This window comes from Mustela erminea, chromosome 5 (assembly GCF_009829155.1).
Source record: "Mustela erminea isolate mMusErm1 chromosome 5, mMusErm1.Pri, whole genome shotgun sequence".
NCBI classification, from domain to species: Eukaryota; Metazoa; Chordata; class Mammalia; order Carnivora; family Mustelidae; genus Mustela; species Mustela erminea.
In genome coordinates this window covers 132348719-132368861 of record NC_045618.1, presented here as the reverse complement: position 1 = coordinate 132368861, position 20143 = coordinate 132348719, and the positions used below count along the sequence as shown (strand labels likewise).

The 20143-nt window shown below is 38.0% G+C and overlaps 2 protein-coding genes across 6 annotated transcripts in view; one reads left to right on the top strand and one right to left on the bottom strand.

Moving 5' to 3' along the window:
• Positions 1-2418, bottom strand: part of AREL1 (apoptosis resistant E3 ubiquitin protein ligase 1) — a 46938-nt gene extending 44520 nt beyond the window's left edge. For all 3 annotated transcript variants that reach the window (XM_032344919.1, XM_032344924.1, XM_032344925.1), the window contains exon 1: positions 2247-2418. The gene's annotated coding sequence lies outside the window, so the exon portion shown is untranslated. The remainder of the gene's footprint in view (positions 1-2246) is intronic.
• A 10-nt stretch (positions 2419-2428) lies between these two features.
• FCF1 (FCF1 rRNA-processing protein) lies at positions 2429-19425 on the top strand. 3 transcript variants are annotated; one of them, XM_032344927.1, is made up of 9 exons: positions 2454-2501; positions 2620-2705; positions 2813-2880; positions 4395-4466; positions 5058-5206; positions 10099-10171; positions 15122-15209; positions 16371-16465; positions 17217-19425. In XM_032344927.1, exons 2-9 carry the CDS (start codon positions 2703-2705, stop codon positions 17263-17265), a joined length of 597 nt encoding a protein of 198 aa, XP_032200818.1. In that variant the 5' UTR covers positions 2454-2501; positions 2620-2702; the 3' UTR covers positions 17266-19425. The 3 variants fall into 3 exon arrangements, with proteins under 3 accessions (XP_032200817.1, XP_032200818.1, XP_032200819.1); XM_032344926.1 differs by lacking the exon at positions 2620-2705 and having other exon boundaries at positions 2429-2501; XM_032344928.1 differs by having other exon boundaries at positions 2488-2705.
• The last annotated feature ends 718 nt before the right edge of the window (positions 19426-20143 follow it).

Sequence of the window (20143 nt, the reverse complement as noted above, 5' to 3'; positions counted from 1 at the left end):
AATGTGTTATTAACTTAAATTGGTAAGGAAGACCAATTAGTGGATGGAATGAAGTCCAAGCCCAATTATGTGTTCAAAACTGTGGGTTGAATGCCTTAAAAAATTCTTTCTCTTCAACACTGCAGAAAAATACAAAACAACCCTCTTGACTGCTGAGAAGGACTAAAAGTATTTCTTTTTCTCACAAGTATGTAATCAAAAGCAATTACTTTCTGCTCCTACCCAACACAAAGCGATGCCATCTCCTCCCTCCCATCACCATCAAAACACGCTATGGAGCATCTCAGTACTTTAATCTTAGACTATAAGAATGTCAGATTGCAATAAAATTACAATCTGGCGAAAACATTTTTCTAAGTATGTTCTCATTCCCTGCGGTATTCCTATGCTAATTTAGGTCCCTCTCAAGTATTAATAAACAAGAAAATTCTCCGAACAGGTATTCTAAATTGTTTTTTTTTTAATTTACTATTGTTCATGGATTCCAAAATTCATGGTACTAACATTAGCAGGACAGTATCTTTCTGTCAATGGCAGAATTTAAATGTGAATTACTATTTAAATTATATGCAATTTTCCCTCTGACCCTACCTATAATACCGGCCAACAACCAAATGTTTAAAATAAACAACTAGTCACATTTACTTAAAAAGGTTATTGCTGAATCACCGAGAGGTTCTAATGCATCCAAAAAGCGGTAGCTCTCAGCTCTAGCCATGAATGCAGCTTGCAGACAAGCTGTCTCAGAAAGATTAGGAACTTCCAGTGACGGCAAATGGGGTAAAGCAGAAGGCACATACGTTATCTGTAGATGGTTCACTAAGAAAACTGTTTCAACATCAAAAACTCAGAGCCTACAAAATGCCTACAAGCCAAAAAGAAGAAGGAAGAAAAGTGCGTCTATATACAAGTCAACATGAGAAACCACCCTGTAATTGAGCTTTTCAAGAACTGTAAACCTCATAAGGTTCCTGGAGCTATTAACACATTCAAGTTCTAAAATAGAGCAACTATATTAAAATACAATTGGCATAAAATTCTAATGCTACCACATGTTGAAAGACACACAATAAATAATAATAGAAAACACTTCAATAGCGTTTTATCTGTGGTGGGCTCTGTTCTAGGGAGTTCACATTCTTATTCATTTACTCCTGATAACCTTCCTATAAGACAGGTTCTATTAAGATTATCTCCACTCTATGGATGAAGGAACTGAAGTACAGATAGATCAATTCACCCAATGCCATACAGCTAGTAAGAGGAAGAGCAGGAGTTTAATTCCATTGGTCAGGCTCCAAAGTTTACGTTAATCGATGCACCGTGTTTTATGAAACGGTCAGTTTTTTCTTTTTTTTAAACCTAATAACATTTTTGGATTTCAAACACTAGGATAGTTTTGTGCAATAAGAGATTACAGGCTTTGGAATCAAATCAAACCTGAACAAACCCTTGAACAAAGTCAAACCTCAGCTTCTGGTATGTAAAAGGCAGGCACTTAAGTTATGGTGAAGGTCAAAGTAGATAATGCAAGTGCCATGTATAGTATACAAGATAAGGGTTCTTAACCTTACGTTCACAGACATCAAGTGTCCACAGAAGGGCTTCAGAGTCTCTTTGTCTTACCAATTGTACGAAAAATGTTGTATGTGCCCCCCCCCCCTTTAAGAATCGTCTCGGGCTGTCCACAAACCTTCAAGGGATACCTGGATCTCTGAAAGGTTAAGAACCACCAAAGTACACAGCAGTTACTCAAAAAAATGGAAATTCTCTTTCCCTTCTTATTCTCAAAAACTGTCCCTTTTCTATTAAGGGTGACACAACAGGCTTCCCAATAAATGTCAATTATTTCCCCACCATTTTCCTGGCTTGGTAACTAATAACATATGTAAAGCTTATGTCCCAATTTCCTAGAGATGGTCTAAAGAAGGCCCTCAAACGATGATTCATCCCTCTCTGCACCGAGATGAAACCACAGTATTTACTTGAGAAAATCGTGAGACTCATCCACCTAGCTGCACGAAGCACCATGTCAGCGAGGAGAACCGAGTAGGTAATAGAACCTCCCACCTGCACCCTAGAGACCTGAACCCCAGCACTGAGAGATGAGGAAAATGTGTTTCCCTAAACTAGTGGAAAACCCTAAAGTCTGTTCCCCCATCCCTGTCCTGCCTCTCTGGAACTCTGGTGCAGGGAGGTCCTGGGGCAGTGTCCCGGGCTACAGTGGGACAGGAGAGAAACGTTACCCGAGCAGCGCGGTAGAGTCCCAGCTCTGCTGTCGGGGGCGGCGGCTGCAGCACCGCAGCAAGACTGGCCCAAGATCCTCCCCGCAGAGACCCCTGTACGGATCTCGGCTCCGGCTGGGAACCGGCTCCAAGCTTTTCCGTTTTCCAAAGCGGCTTCCGCTTCCGGGCTAGGCTTTGCAGGAAGCAACATTTGGATGACGCAAAAGTGTCGCGCGATGGTGATTCCGGAAGAAACAAGAGTACGACGTGAACATGGTGAGGGGAGGGTTGGTGAAGTTATTTTGTTAGACCACGTTTTGGGAGAGGTCGAGCCAGTCAGCCGTTAGCCAAATTTCCTCTGTATTGCTCTTAATTATTTTCATTCTGATTGTAGTTCTTAAACTGGCTCCTAAAGGTGCCTGCTATGCTGTAGCGAGTGGGGAGCGGAGGACCAGATTGGGGCACAGAGAATAAGAGATGGTGGGTATCTGAGGGAAGAAGGGAAGGGAATGGACAAAACAAGAGAAAGAACTCAAGAAGATACTATGTATTTCTAATTATTTTAACTCTAAAATTTCTGTTTCAAGGGGAAGCAAAAGAAAGCAAGGAAGTATGCGACTATGAAGCGAATGCTTAGTCTCCGAGATCAGAGGCTGTGAGTATCTGGAATAAATCTATTCCCGAAGATAAAAGAGTTAGGAGGACAGAAGTAGTAAGAGTTTTGTCTTTATTTTGTGTTTACGCTTACGTTTAAAGTTTTTGTTTCTTGGTTTTGTATAGCATAGGATAGTAGGCAAGTGTGTAACAGCCACTTAGATGCTGAGCGATTACACTGGGGAAGGGGGTGGGAATTGAACATTTCTGAAGTGTTCGCTCTCTTCCACCGTTTTTATGTATTTTATCTGTCATATCACATTTAAGCTCCCTTGAAGTTGGTAGGTTGGAATATCTTTGTGTTCTTGCCATTACCTTTCTTATAATCCCCAGTGGGGAAAAAATTTGTTAAGACTGTTGAAAAACGGTGAGGTCAGAGACCATGTTTGCCTTGTGTTCCCAGCATCTGTCACTTAAATATTTCTAAAAGAAAGAATGGGAAAACACCTAGATGTCTCTATTTTATAAATCTTACAAGAATCCAAACCACTGTGGGAGAGTGAAATGGTACTCCCTATTGTAAGCTTCCTTGCTTCAGTGAAGAATAGACAAAGTTATGAAATAAGAAGTGGTCTTGGGGCACCTGGCTGACTCAGTAGATCACGGGACTGTTGATCTAGGGTGGTGAGTGCAAGCCCCACCTTGGGCCTAGAGCTTACTTTAGAAAGGAAGGAAAGGAAAGAGAGAAGAGAAAGACTGGTCTTCATTGTGTTTAATAACCTTAGAACAAAGAAATGCTCTTCAGTTCCTAAATTGTATTCTCAGCCTTTAGTATGTATGTGTTATGTAATTTTTAGGGAATCTGCCTCTTTGATAATGTTTTATTTCCAGTTAAGTGTTAAATTTTGTGTACGTGTTTTTACGTTTTTGTCTTTTATAAGAGACATATAGGGGAACCTTTTTGCTCCCTACTATTGGAACATTGGAGTCTTCAGAAGATAAATGTTAGCCTGTTTCTCCACTGCACTGAAATGGATTTTGATCCTTGATATGAAGAGCTTCTGACAAAGAAATGATAGTATAACTAACATTTATTTACCCATTAACAATTTTTTTTAGATTTTATTTATTTATTTGTCAGAGAGAGAGCACAAGCAGGGGAGTGTCATGCAGTGGGAGAAGCAGACTCCCAACTAAGCAGGGAGCCTGCGATGTGGGACTTGATCCCAGGACTCTGAGATCATGACCTGAGCGGAAGACAGAAGCTCAACTGACTGAGCAGCCCTGGTGTCCCCCCTTTAACAAGTTTTATGGATTATTGGCTAGAGATTTTAAAATTTCATTATGTTTAACTGATTAGTTACTTTCAGCCTACTTCCCACTCAGTTCCACACAATTATTTATGCTTAGAAAGTGGGTGTGAGTATTAACATGAAGAAATCACAAAATAGGAATTTCCTTTGTAAGCAAAAAAAGAAGAAGAAGAAAGAAAGAAACTTTAAATGTTGAATGAGATTATAACTACAGTGAGTTTTTCCTTCTCTCTTGCATTTAATTTACTTTTTTTTTTCCTAGTAAAGAAAAGGATAGATTAAAACCTAAAAAAAAAGAAAAGAAAGATCCCAGTGCACTCAAGGAAAGAGAAGTGTGAGTAATCAAAAATTTTAAGTTTTCCTTTAAACCTAGAAACCTGACATTTTAGAACCATAGAAATCTTAGAAACCCAGGCTTTCCCTGAGCTGTTCTGTAAGCCATCTGTAAGTCTGGCACAACTATGCAAATGAAAGTGATATTGGTGAACGTGTATCCATTCTAGTAGTTGGAAGTTTTTGGATTTAATGGAGCAGTGAAATTTCCCCTAAAATCTTGGGGATTAGATCTAGAATTACTAATTTTTTTCCCTTTGCCATGATCTTTCAAAAGAAATATTATCATTGTTTAACACACCAGCATTGATGAAAGAATGTATCATCAAAAATAGTAAGGACAAAATTTCAAGGTCATTCTTCTTTAAAAAATACACTTAATTTTATGAAACACCATCATATTTTCTTTGTTATCTCATTTTGCCCTAAATTGGTAATTTATAATAATAAATTTATTAGAGTTTATTTCCAATAAATAAGGAAAAGGAGCTTAATTTATAGCCAACAGTTTAAAGCAGAGACTCCATTTGTATTGCTGATATCAAAGTATCAATGTAGACATTACTTTGTGTTTTGTGTCTTCTTCCTTCAGCCCCCAACATCCTTCCTGCTTATTCTTCCAATATAACACACAGCTGGGCCCACCTTACCACATCCTGGTTGATACCAACTTTATCAACTTTTCCATTAAAGCCAAACTTGACTTAGTACAGTCAATGATGGACTGTCTTTATGCCAAGTGTGAGTATCATAATTTTACATTTCATATCATTTATAAAGAATAATTATAATTATCCAAATACATGAAAAGAGGGGAGTGGGGTCTTAGTTATTTGGATTTCTGGTCATTTAATTTGCTCATTGTAGCAATGACCATTTACAGTGAGTTGAAACATAATGCAAACTTGACTGGAAATAATTAAACGTCACAGTCAGAACATACTTAGACTGCTTTGATGTTACGGACATCAATTTGGAACATGGAATGGGAATTTTTTGTTTTAGAATTTCGGATTTTAAAATTCTGGGTAAATGAAAATTTATTATGTTTTTCAGAATTCTTTTACATCAAGGAGGAAACATTCTCCATTCTGCTCCTTTGTGGAAAAGCTAAATAAGATATTTTGCCATTTGTGGTCACAGAACTAGAAGTGATGCTGTTTCATGACTCCTAAGTTTATTCAGTGTGGTATTTATTTGCACCACAAAGGACCAGAAGTAGGTTATTTATACCTAGATGTGAGTTTACCATTAGTAGCTTTCCCTTGTGTTTGGGTGTCCCCTCCCTCAACTAATCTTCCTTCACTACCATGAGTAAGAAAAAGAAGAAAATCCAGGCCATGTACAAGGAAATCACTTCCTCATAGTGAGATCTGTTCTTGCATTTTGTGAGGGATTTATATTTATATTTTTTAATATATTTACATTTGTATTTTTTTACCTTTTTTTAAAGGTACAAATGAAAACTAGACTTATACTTTGCCATAAAGAATAAATTGAAGGAAAAAATTTGCATGTGCTTTAATTTTTAAAGGATGCTATATAATGAACATTTATAGAGTGATAGTAACGTAAATGTTGTTTATTGATTGATTGAAAATAACAAGTTGGGAAGATGTGGTAAGAAATGTGATGAGTATGAGATCTAATTTCTTTAAATGCTTTAAAATTAATAAATACAAAAGTGCATAAATTTATTATATCAAGATATGAAGGTAACCACCAAATGAGAAAAACAGCTAATGAAGTAAAATAGTGGTCTCTGAGGATCCGAATTGGTGGGGTGGGAAAGGATTTTTTTCACACAGACTTTGCCATATTTCTTTTTAAGCTGTGGATGTGTAATACTTTAATTGGTTTAAGTTTGTTGGAATAATAAAGAAAAACAACCTGAGGGTTTTGAAGGGGTGGGGGGGAGGGGGGGAGGTTGGGGAGCCAGGTGGTGGGTATTAAGGAGGGCACATATTGCATGGAGCATTGGGTGAGGTGCAAAAACAATACTGTTACGCTGAAAAGATATTTTAAAAAATTAATTAATAAAAAAAAATAAAGAATAACCTGAAATGGGGACCCTACCTTCCAGTGAGAGTGGACTAGAGTGGCCTTGGATGAGGGAAGACAGTACATGTGGTAAACTTTAGTATTCCCATGGTGTTTTTTATGACTATAAATAAAGTGTGCTAGCTGCTTATCTAGAAATGCCGTGACCTACTTATAAATGAAATGGATGGAGGTTCAGGCATGGCCCTTTGAAGGCAAATTGTTTCCTTGACTCTATAGGTCCATCACTGTTATCTAAATGGTGACCATTTAGGAAAGCTCTCATCTGAGAGGAGTGCTTTCTCTGGATATGGATACCTTGGGAATATAGCTATAATGTGTACAGCTGAATGCTCTCACTGTGCCTTTTTTAGAAGCAAACTTATTGGGATACCTCAAACTGACTGGTGGCTCAGTCAGTTCAGCATCCGACTCTTGATTTTGGGTTAGGTCATGATCTCAGGGTTGTGGGATCGAACCCAGTATTGGGCTCTGTGCTGGACTTGGAACCTGCTTAAGATCCACCCTCTTCCTCTGCCTCTCCACCTGTCTCTGCCTCTCTTAAAAAAAAAAAAAAAAAAAAAAAAAAAAAAAAAACAGTAATAATAAAATAAAAACTTTTTAAGGAAAATACCAGTTTCTGCAGTCTTCTATATAACATAATACCTCAAAGGAAAGGAAGAAATATTCAAGTACGGTACAAATTCATTTACCTAGGAGATTCCTTGATTGTTTTTAAGCTGTAACTATTCAATTTATCTTCACTTGTCTGTATACCTGAAGGAAGACCTTTATCTTCCTTTTCCTTTGAAGATGCCCCTTTGGCCTTTTCACAGCTCCTGGTCCCATTCCTCCCTGATATCCAACAAGGGAGGATAGTTAGCTTTCTATCATCTTTCTTTTCTGCCCATGAGGGTTCTTCCCTGCTACCTTCCCTTCCTTGATAGTCCTCTTCCTGGGCCTACCTTCCTGCTCCACATGCAAGCCCTTGGTTGGTTTACTGCTACGTGGTTCTGAAATTGACCCTCTTAAGTTGCATATTGCCCTCTGACTCCATGACTGTTTGATCTTACTGATTTCGTACCTCCATTTTACAACTGTTTCTTCTTCTGGATATTGTACTTTAGTTTAGAATTTAACTTTGTCCACATTCAAAAATATTTCTGTACTTGTGGAAAAAAATCTAGCATAAAAACATTAAAGCCCCCTATAACGCCTTTCCTCAGGGAGGGACAGTTTTTATTTTTATTTTTTAGGTTTGTTTGTTTTTTTTTTTTTTTCTCAATAGGCTCCACACCCAGTGTGGAGCCCAGTGTGGGACCTGAGCTCATGGCCCTTAGATCAAGGCCTGAGCTGAAATCAAGGGTCAGATGCTTAACCAACTGAGCCATCTAGGTATCCCTTTAAAACATAATATAAAATCTCTGTGAATTATAAGTTAATTTTGTTTATTTTATTAATGAAAGTGGATCCTAGATTATTTACAATTTGTCTTTGTGCCTTTTTAAGCAACTTGGAGACATAAATTCACATACCATTTAAAGTGTATGATTCCATGGCTTTTAGCGTATTCAAAATAAATTTTAGAATATTTTACTACCCAGAAAGAAACTCTGAACCCTTTAACCATCATCCCCAGCCTTTCCTCTTTCCCTCCCTAGACAACCACTAACTTGCCATATGTCTCTATAGATTTACCTATTTTGGACATTTCATTAAAACGAGATCATAAAATATTTTGTCCTCTTACATTTAGCGTGTTTTCAAGACTAAATGTTAAAGCCTGTATCAATACATCATTTCTTTAGATTACCAAATAACATTCCATTGTATGGCTAGATAACTCAACCATTTTTTTCTTACTTTTACATTGAACAAATAACGAATACATTTTTTAAGGGGTATTTATTTATTAGAGAGAGAGCATGCGCACGCTCAAGTGGTGGGGAGAAGGCAGGGGAATAGGGAGAGGCAGACTCCTGCTGAACAGGGACCACCTCCAACCCAGTGCAGGGCTTGATCCCAGGACCTTGGGATCATGACCTGAGCGGAAGGCAGACACTCAACCAACTGAACCAGCCAGGTGCCCCTTGAACAAAATATATCTTGAACATTTTGCTGTGTCAGTATATATAGTGGATTTTATTCTTTTTTTTAAGTTTTCATAGTACTTATATAATTTTTAAAAATTAATATTCTATTTGATACTTGGATTACTTGCAGTCTTTACCTTACTATAAATAAGGCTGTAGTGGATATCACTGTAACTATGTCTCTGTTAGGGTGGAGTAGTTCTGTAGGATACATTTCTAGGAAATGGTATTGCAATTTCAAGGGGTATGTATATTTTCTTACTTTAACATATTGCAAAATTGCCCTAAAATAGTAATACATATTTTTATACTTACTAACTTAGAGTGAGAATACCTGTTTCCTCAATATTGGGTATTTTCCTTGTTTAATCTTTGCCACTCTAATAGGTAGAAAATAAAATCTTGTTTCAGTTTATAGCTCTTTAACTAGAAGTGAGATTGAGCACCCTTATGTTTGTTGACCATTGTATGTCTTCCTCTATGACCTGAATATTAACTGAAATGTAGCATGGTGGTTAAGAATCCAGTCTATAAACTGAGGGTTGCTGGAGGGGAGGGGGCATGGGAAGGATGGGGCGGCTGGGTGATGGACATTGGGGAGGGTAAGTGCTATGGTGAGTGCTGTGAAGTGTGTAAGACTGATGATTCACAGACCTGGACCCCTGGGGCAAATAATTCATTATATGTTAAGAAAATTAAAATTAAAAAAATAAATCTCAACACATAGGGAGAAAGAGGTAACTAGCGATGTGCTAGGATTAAGTATTGCTCTTAAGAAAAGAAAAAAAAGAATCCAGTCTATAGCCTGACAGTCTCTATTCAAGTCTTGGCTTCACCATTTGCTTCTACTTAACTTCTTTGTGCCTTAGGTTCCTGATCTGTAAAATGGGGATGATAATAATCACAATGCTACCTGATAGGAATTATTCAGAATAAGAAGTGAGATATCCTCCTAAAGTGCTTGGCCCAGTGGCTGGCAAATAGCACATAACATAACAAGCACATAACATAACAAGTTCTTTGTATATTAAAGAAATTTGCCCTTTGATGAAGGTGTAGAAGTACTTTTCCTAGTTTATTTTTATTTTAATATGACTTCCATCGCTGTCAAACAGAAGTTTTCTATTTTTATGGAATTGAATTTACATTTTCTGATTAATTGTTTGGTTTCTTTGGGCTCATATTTAAATTTTTTTCCATCTAGAATTTATTTTAATGTAGAAAGGATGACAGGGATCTAGCTTAATTTTTTCCCCCAGGCACATTCATGACACTTTATGAATCTGTAGTGTGGAACTGGGATGGTTCAGTTCTCTACTTTCCTCATCAATAGGGATTTTATTCACCTCTTGTTCTTCCTGTTCATTTCAGTGTGTTATTCTGCTGTCATTCGAGAAGCCTCATGGGTCTTTTCAAGACTCTGAATGGGATATAATTCAGAGAGAGTAAAACCAGTTTCTTTACAGGTTCTGTTATCAATATGTATTTTTTTCCTGGCAGGTATCCCTTGTATAACTGACTGTGTAATGGCTGAAATTGAGAAACTGGGGCAGAAGTATCGAGTGGCTCTAAGGTAGGAAGGAGCTGGTCTAGATTGGTGTACACAAGATTCTTGTGATCCTCCTTCATCTGTTTGCTGTCTGAAGATTTCTTGGATAATTACTACAAATAAAAACCATACAGAACTAGTTAACTATTCATGATCAAGAAAGCAAACATTTGGGGCGCCTGGGTGCCTCAGTCGATAAGCATCTGCCTTCGGCTCAGGTCATGATACCAGGGTCCTGGGATCGAGCCACATCAGACTCCCTGCTCGGTGGGAGGCCTGCTTCTCCCTCTCCCACTCCCCCAGCTTGTATTCCCTCTCTCACTCACTCTCTGTGTCAAATAAATAAATAAAATATTTTTTAAAAAGAAAGAAGGCAAACATTTGAAGGTTAAAGAATTTAAAGATTTTATTTGAGAGAGAGAAAGAGCATGAGCTGGGGTGCAGGGGTGCCGTGGGCAGAGGAAGAGAGAGAAGCAGGCTCCCCCTTGAGCAGGAAGCTGGTCACGCTGTGGGGGTCTATCCCAGGAGCCCCAAATCAGGACCTGAGCTGAAGTCAGACACTTAACTGATTGAGCCACCTAGGCGTCCCTAAGCTGCAGTTTTTTGAATGAAGTTAGGCCTATTGGTCTTGTAGGCCTCCTTTTAAGTTCCTCTGGATTTTCAGTTAGAAAGTGTCTTTTTATTAGCTATCTAGATATCTTTTAGAATCTCATACTTAAAGGAGTCACATTTTGAGTTTTGAGCTTACTCTAGAAAGTTCACTTGAATTAAAACTAGGGGTTCCCAAAGTATGGTCCATGGACCCCTAGAAGTCCCAGACACCTTTGCGCAGGGAGCCTAACAAAACTATTTTCATAATAATATGAAGACGTTGTCTCTTCACTGTGCTGACATTTGTACTGAGGGCAGAAGTACTGGTGCCTTAGTACCAGTCAAGATAGTGGACCCAAATAATGCTGGTAGACTTTGTATTCTTCACTGCCCCTCACTAGCAGTTCAGAACAACAAAAACAACACAGGGGTGCCTGGCTGGCTCAGTCGGTAGAGCATACAACTTTTGATCTCGGGATTATAAACTTGAGCCGTAAATTGGGTTCAGAGATTACTTAAAAAAATAAAATATTTAAAACAAAAACAACAAAAAAATCTCAGAGTCCCTTAAGAATATCCTTGATGAAGTAGTAAAATTTGTTGACTTTGTTAAATCTCAACCTTAGAGTAGACATCAGTTTTCCTTGTGATGAAGTGTAAAATACACCTAAAACACTTCTGCCACATCCCAAGAGTGAAGGTTGCCTCAGTGAAAAGCATTTGTGTGCTTGTTTGAGTTGTGAGCCAGACCAGCTGCTTTTTCATGGAATGTCATTTTTATGCGAAGAGTAACTGACAAACACTGATTTTTCAGACTAAATTTGCAGATAGATAGTTTCTCAAAAATTAATGCAGTTCATCTGTTACTTCAGGGAAAATCTTCACTGTATTAGCTGCCAATGATAAAATTCAAGCTTTGAAGTGAAAATTAGAGTTTTGAAAAATCACAAGCTTATCACATTCCCAATACTAAAAGACCTTTCTGTTGAGACCAGTGAAGATACTGAGTATGATTTTTTTTTTTTTGGTAATTTTGTAATGAAATATGTTAATACTTTGGAAGATTTGTATAATTCAATGAGTTGGCATTTTCCAAATGATCAGTGAATAATATTACAAAATCATGCATGGGTAAAACATTCAATCAAGGTCCAAGATGTACCAGTGAATTTGTGTGTCTCTGAGTGTGTCACCTTTTAAAGGTGTACATTATATGCTATAAAATTCACCAAGTTTAATGATATAATTTGATGGGTTGGGCAAATGTGTACAGTTATGGAACCACCCTTATAGTCATGAAATAGAACATTTCCAGCCTTCCAGAAGTGTGATTCCATTTACATGAAATTCCAGAAAAGACAAAACTGTGCTAATAGAATACTGTAGTTAGCTGAAGCTGAGCATGGGAAAAGTGGATTAACTGCAAAGGGACACAGGGAACCTTTTGTAGTGACAGAGATGTTTTATATCTCAGTTGTGGAGATAGGTGACATGGATATCTGAATTTGTCAAAACGCATCAAATTTTGCATGTGTTGTCAGTAAATTTTATTATATTTCATTTATATGTAATAAAGCTAGTTTTTTTTTTTTAAGGCAAAGAAAAATGGAAAAAAATAAAAATGGAAACCCAGTATATAAGAATGGTAGCACTGTTTAGCTGAAAGGGAAAGTGATAAATTATTAAAATATTATCTTTTGGAATGGAGAGGGGTGGGGGGTTGGATGAGCCTGGTGGTGGATATTGTGGAGGGCACGTATTGCATGGAGCACTGAGTGTGGTACATAAACAGTGAATGCTGGAACACTGAAAAGAAATAAAATAAAATAAAATGGAAAAAAAGTATATATATATATATAGGGGCACCTGGGTGACTCAGTGGGTTAGGCCTCTGCCTTCAGCTCATGTCATGGTCTCGGGGTCCTGGGATTGAGCCCTGCATCGGGCTCTCTGCTCAGCGGGGAACCTGCTTCTCCCTCTCTGTCTGCCTGCCTCTCTGCCTACTTGTGATCTCTCTGTCAAATAAATAAAATCTTTAAATATATATATATATATATATATATATATATAGTCACTATGGAAAGAAACAAAATTGGATTTCCCTCTTTCACAAAAATCATTTCCAGGTAGATTAAGTATCTAGACTTTTATAGAAAATACAGAGAATATTTTCATGATTTTGGAGTGGGCAGGGCTTTCTGAAGGAGTCCAAGCCATAATAGAAAACTAACTGATCTGATTATATTGCTGTTGAATACTGGGGCACCTGGGTGGCTCAGTCTGTTAAGCGTCTGCCTTGGGCTCAGGTCTTAGGGTCCTGGAATCGAGCCCTGCCTCGGGCTCTCTGCTTATTTGCAGGGAGGCTGCTTCTCCCTCTCTCTCTGCCCCTCCCTCTGCTTGTGGTCTCTCACACTCTCCGTCAAATAAATAAATAAAATCTTAAAGAAAGAGAGAAGTTGAATACTACTTTATAACAAAAGGTAGCACAAACAAAGCAAAACAGTAAGTCACAGATAGTGAGAAGATACTAGTAATGCATATAATCAACAAAGTGCTTAGTTTCAAAATATATAAAAAACTACAGATCTATGAGAAAAAGACAAAATCCTTAAATTCACAAGGAGATATCATTTCATATGCAGCCGATTGGCAAGAATTGAAAAGTCTGCTTAACAATGCCGTGGATAGTTGAGACTGGGGACCAGTGGGAATTCTCATATTTGACAGATACGGATGTAAAGTGGACAGTCACTTTGTTCTTTTTTTTTTTTTTTAAAGATTTTATTTATTTATTTGACAGAGAGAGATCACAAGTAGATGGAGAGGCAGGTAGAGAGAGAGAGAGAGGGAAGCAGGCTCCCCGCTGAGCAGAGAGCCCGATACGGGACTCGATCCCAGGACCCTGAGATCATGACCCGAGCCGAAGGCAGCGGCTTAACCCACTGAGCCATCCAGGTGCCCCTGGACAGTCACTTTGGAGAGCAGTTTGGCAATATCATTGCAGAAGGTTTTGTCTTCCCAGCCCTGTTTCACTCTCCTCTGCACAGACACTCTCTCCCAACCAGGAAGGGGTGCTTGCTCTTCCCTGAACACCAATGACCCAATTTATAGATGGTTGGTGCCCTGTTTCGTATGTGCCTGCCCATGGAATATTCTTCCATCTTTATTTCATTTAACATCCATGTAATTTTTTTTTTAAGTGTACCAAATTCACAGTGACTTAGCTCTGAACTACTGCAATGTGGAGCATTTTTCTTGCACTTGGTACCTATGTGCTGCCTTGTAGTTTTATTCAGTTTGTGACTCATCATTACGTAGTAGGAAGAACATGGTTCTGGGAATCACAAACTTGGGGTTTTTCTTTTTTCAAAATTGCATGAAAGTAACATGTTTGATTTGTTAAACATGTACATATGATAAAAAGTTGAAGTCCCCCTGCATATTCACACTTTGTCCATTCTTCCACCCTAATGGTGACAACTGAGAAGCGTTAATGTATTTTTTTTTTAGACCTTTTTTCTAAGCAAATGCAAGTGTAGATAAAGACAAGGAAAGAAATTTGTATTTTCTTTTTAAAAAAAAATTATTTATTTGACAGAGTGATCACAAGTAGGCAGAGAGGGGAGGGGGTCAGGGCGGGCGGGGGGGGGGGGGGAGCAGGCTCCCTGCTGAGCAGACATCCCAGTGTGATGCGGGGCTCCATCCCAGGATCCTGAGGTCATGACCTGAGCCGAAGGCAGAGGCTCAACCCACTGAGCCACCCAGGAGCCCCAGAAATTTGTATTTTCTTAATTGAATCATATATGTATATTGTTCAATGACTTTCTTTATGCAACGGTTTGAATTTTTTTGAGTTTATTCAACAAGCCTTCTGTGTTGGTACAGACAGCCCTACCTCATTTTTTTTAAACAGGGTGGGGCATCAGAATGTATTTAACTTTTTTTATGTTGCTGATGGATAATCAGATGATCTGCAGTTTTTCACTATTATAAAGTATTCTGTAGTGGGTCCTTGTGCCTATACTCTTGCAGATTTGTGTAAGACAGCTTCTGAAAGTGAAATGGCTAGGTTAGAATTGTTTGGTTTTGAATCCCAGCTTTTTCCACCTGTGTACTTTGAACAAATTAATTAATCTCTCTGAATCTGCTTCCTCATTTGTAAAATGGAAACATAATTAATTCAGAGTTCTCTGAAGATTACGTGACCTAAGGCACAGCAGCCTCTCCCTCAGTTGTCTTTCCAATCAGAAGATAGGGTGCAGGAGGCAAGGGGTGTCTTAGAGTCCCCACATAGATCAAGTTACTCTTATTTTACAGATCAAGAGTCAGAAAATTACCTGGTTGCCTGGCTGTTGTTGTTAATCCACTTTTGTAACCCTTTAGGATTGCCAAGGATCCAAGATTTGAACGATTACCATGCACACACAAAGGAACCTATGCAGATGACTGCTTAGTGCAGAGAGTAACTCAGGTATCACCAGTTTTTAAATGTTCACTTTGTGCTTCACAGGAAGCGTAGGTGTCCTCACTAACTTGAGGAAGTGGATTGGAAATGTATACTGTAACTGTAATGGGAAAATCACAGGCTTGGGGAGGAGACACAGGTTTCAAGTCTCAGCACCTGCATTTATTTGTATGTGATTTGGGGCCCTTACTGATTCTTTATTCCACAACTCATCCCTATAAAATACTTTGAGTGAGTGGACATATAATATCAGGTTTCACCTCCCTGAGTCAGAAATCATCCATTTCTGTTATTCCCCATGCAGGAATTTTGTTTCTTTCCACCATGCCTAAGCAAGAGTGTTTCTCAGTTACATCTGAGTGTCCCAGAATGCTGTCTTACAAATACCCTGGAGTAACTAGGTTTTTGATTCTTCTTGCTCTTCTGCAAGCAGGACAAGAACTTCTGCTATTGGTTGCCCTTCCTAGACCCTCCTCCCCTGGGGATAACCGTCTTCACCTGGTGACCACACTGCCTTCCCTTTAGCCACCCCATCCCATGGGTGGAGACAGCATTTACCTTAACTTCCCACAGTACAGCTGTCACCAGGCTACAACTCTTCAGAATTGATTGGGAGATTGGGGTATGATGGAAGTAAAATCTAATACAGCTGGCAGCTAAATGCTTTCACAACTGCTAGGCTCAGACTTGTCCTAGAGTTCCATTCTGATGATGTCCTGGCTGAGGAAGTGGCCTACCTCCACCACTAGGAGGTCTCAGAGTAGGCCCAAGCTCAGAGATTGCAGGAAAGACAAAAGCTGGGCCCTCCCATCTAAGACATTTACTCAGCCTTTGCATTGAGTCTTTTGGGGTATTACTCTAAATCAAGAAATTGCCTGCCCTAAATATGAAAGTACCTTCCACTTAGGTGACAAAAAACAATTTGCTGCTTTAAATAGTTTCTCTACCTTCACCCCCTCAAGAGTCTTAGAACTACATTTCCCCTGGGCAACTTGTTAAATGTTTTGTAAATATGAGCTCCTTGATCATAGTAGGTACTGAACAAATTGTTGTAACCTTTCCTTTGCTATTTACTGTGAAAATGAGTAATTCTCTAGATTAGCCAGTATACCATTATTCAGTGTCAAGTAGACTCAATGTGTGAACACTCATTGGCATCTTTTACAGCACAAGTGTTACATTGTGGCCACAGTTGACCGAGACCTTAAACGAAGAATCCGGAAGATTCCTGGAGTTCCCATCATGTACATTTCTAACCATAGGTGAGAACTGTCTCTTGGGGGAAGCGATTAAAAGTATAGACAGCTGATATCAATTTAATAGATAGCTGATATCAATTAAAAATGAGGTCAGGTTATAGGAAGATCTGAAAGCAATTGTTGTATCAAATGCATACATAGTTACATTTGAAAGAGTGAGACAAAGTAATAAGAACAAGGGCAAAAGATAAAACTAGGATTTGGGGATGAGGCAGACATTCCTATTGCTACAATAAGATTACCAGAAGAAATAGAGATGTGTAGCTTTAAATACAAAGCAGTAATTTGAATTACACTAATCTTTTTAGCCAGAAATACCTTTTTTTTTTTTTGAAAGCCTAGTATATGTGATCAGCACCTCATCTGGGAAATTAAAAGCTTATTAAAAAATAAAAACTGGTCTTTATCTTGCTTGGATGTTCCCATGTTAGTGCTCAGTCTCTTACTGTCTCGCTTTTCAACCTGGGAAGAACACAGTATTGTGGGAAGAATATGGGCTGGGAGGAGCTGGGCTTACCTGGACTTAGCGCCTGGCTCCTTTACTTGTTAACTTTCGATTTTGAAGAATAAAGATAATATATTAAAGTCAGCTTTTTGCTGAAAATCACTCATTACGCTATCCCTTTAAAATGTTCCCACTGACAGAAAAGATTCACAGTGGGGAGGTGAAAGTGTTGCAATCAGTAAAGGATGGGTTTTTAGGTGGGTTCTGGACCCATCTTTCTTACCAGTGTTAATTTTTTGTCCTGATTAGGTACAACATTGAGCGGATGCCAGATGATTATGGAGCCCCTCGGTTCTAATTCTTAAAAGTTAGAATTCCTCTGCCTTCCTTAACCAACTCTTTCTATTGCTGGTTCATATTAGCAACATGCTATAGCATGAATTATTCTTCTTACCCTTTTCCTGTTATGAGCTTAGTATAATTAAATACACTCACTTTTTGGTATTGTTTTGAAATTGATATTTTGTATCATTTTAAATATTGTTGCATTTTCTTATAAATCAGATGATTGCTCATATAATTTGGTGGTGGTTGTTTTATATCGATTTACTCAACATATATTTATTACGGTTATCTTTGGTACTTAATAAGATATGGTCCTTCCCTGAAAACTTTCGTATTATAATAGAGGAAAGAGAAACATGTATGTGAATAAATATAGTCATATAATGGCACCAAGTTAAAGGTATGAGCGGATAGACCCGGATATGAGAAAAGAATGATTTCTTTCTACTTGGTTGGAATGGGGAGGGAGGTAAGGCTAGAGGTAGTTATATTTGAGTTAATCTTTAAAAGTGAATAAGTGCTCACCCAGTATATGAACAAAGAAATGAGGCATAAGAAACATATGAACAAAAGTACGGAGACTTGGATGTTCCATGGAATGATTGCTTGGCCTGTGCAGACACTATCATACGGTTTTTCTAACTAGAACATGGGGAAAAGAGATCGATCCTGCATCTGAGACTCCAGGGGAGGGAGGTAGCTGAGAGGGGACCTTATATGACATGGTAAAGGGTTTGGACTTGATTGTGAAGTCAACAGGAACTTACTAAAATTTTAAGTAAGGTGAATAATAAGATCAGATTAGATATTTCAAATGATCACAAGGTAGTGTAAGAATAGAGAAATAAAACATTGAAGTAGAATTGAAAGTCCATAAACTGATATATTTATGACAAGTTGGTATATTATCAAGGTGGTATTTCAAATCTGGAACAAGGACATTTTATTGAAATGCCAAATAGTGTGGAGTAATTCTTAGTGGGGTTAGACTCCTGATTCCACCACTTACTATCTGTATGAATTGGGCACAGTATAACCATTTGGTGCCTTCCTTGCTACCTCTTTAAAATGTGTTGTCTAAGAAAAAATAAAATGTGTTGTCTAATCCTTAAAACAAGTCTGATAAGATGGGATGAAATCAAATAGTACGTGACAATTTAGTATTGCTCAGTAAATGTCGGTGATTATTATAGTGTCATAATGGCTAGTGGGCTATCCATTTGAGAAAAGTTTTTGTATTCCTACTTTATATCCTTCATGAGAATACATTTCAAGTGGGTCAAAGGTCTAAACTTTTTTTTTTTAAGCTATGGAAGTCTTAGGAAAAGCACAAAAAATGCCTATAATCTTTGTATAGAATTCTCAAGTAAGATGGAGAATTTAAAAGCCATAAAAGAAAAAAGATTAGTAGGTGTGACTATGTTAAAACTATATATTTCTGTGGAAGGCAGCCCTCCCAAATTAAGACAAGTGGCTGACCAAAAGATCTTCCAATATATTTAACAAGGTTGTGAAGAAATGAGTAGTCACACAGTGGTGAGAAGATTACAGATGGATATAACTGTTTTAGGTAGCAGTTTGGCAGGAACCCTTAAAATAAAAATTACAGATATCCAAGGAACCCAGTTATATTTTGGGGTCACTTATAGGTATACAGGTGGTTTTCTTTAATATACATGGTTAATGTGATAATAAGTGCATAAATGCAATATAAATGCATTTTATAGTATAAGTATATTTATACAGTATAAGTATAAGATAATAAGTGCATAAATGCAATATAAATGCATATTATAAAGAAACATTCACACATGGATACAAAGAAGCATCTTACCGCACCACCGTTTATAATAGAGAAAAACTGAGAAGAATGTAAAGTTCCATCAAAAGAATCTTAACTATGTTACATCTCTACATTTAACCCTTGAACAAAGCAAGGGTTGGGGGGCTGAGTCCCCATACAGTTGAAAATCCGAGTATAACTTTTGACTCCCCCAAAATTTAACTACTGATAGCCTACTCATGACTGGAAGCCTTAGTGGTAGCATTAACAGTTATTGCATATTTTGCATGTTATATGTATTATACCCTGTATTCTTACAATGACAAAAGCGAGAGAAAAGAAAAGGTTAAGAAAATCATAAGGAAGAGCAAATATGTTTCTAATACTGTATTCTTAAAAAATCCACGTATAGGGGCACCTGGGTGGCTCAGTGGGTTAAAGCCTCTGCCTTCGGCTCAGGTCATGATTCCAGGGTCCTGGGATCGAGCCCCACATCGGGCTCTCTGCTCTGCAGGGAACCTGCTTCCTCCTCTCTGTCTCTCTGCCTGCCTCTCTGCCTACTTGTGATCTCTGTCAAATAAATATATAAAATCTTTTAAAAAAAAATACACGTATAAGTGGACCCATGCAGTTCAAACCAATTTTGTTCAAGGGTCAGCTACACTGTGGAATGTCATGAGCATTTGAAAAGAATGAAGTAGATTTAAAAATGGGCAAAAGACTTGAATAGACGGTTCTCCGAACAAAATATACAGATGGCCAACAAGCACATAAAAGATGCTTAAGGGCACTAATCATTAGGGAAGGAAGTGCAAATCAGAATCACAATGAGGTATCACTGCATACCTATCCAGATGGCTACTATTTAGAATAAATAAATAATGAGTATATATACATGGATGAGGAGAAATTGGAACTTTTGTACACTGTAGGAAATATGAAATGGTACAGTCACTGGAGGAAACAATATGGCGGTTCCTGGAAGAATTAAAAATAGAATTACCATATGATCCGGCAGTTCCACTCCTGAATATGTACAAAAGAATCAACTCGGAATCTTAAAGAGATATTTGCGCATCTATGTTCACAGCAGCACTTCTAACAATAG

Coding starts and splice junctions, on each gene's coding strand:
- FCF1 (XM_032344926.1), top strand. Junction 15,210..16,370: donor TAGTGCAGAGAGTAACTCAG/GTATCACCAGTT, acceptor CATCTTTTACAG/CACAAGTGTTACATTGTGGC. Junction 16,466..17,216: donor ATGTACATTTCTAACCATAG/GTGAGAACTGTC, acceptor TGTCCTGATTAG/GTACAACATTGAGCGGATGC.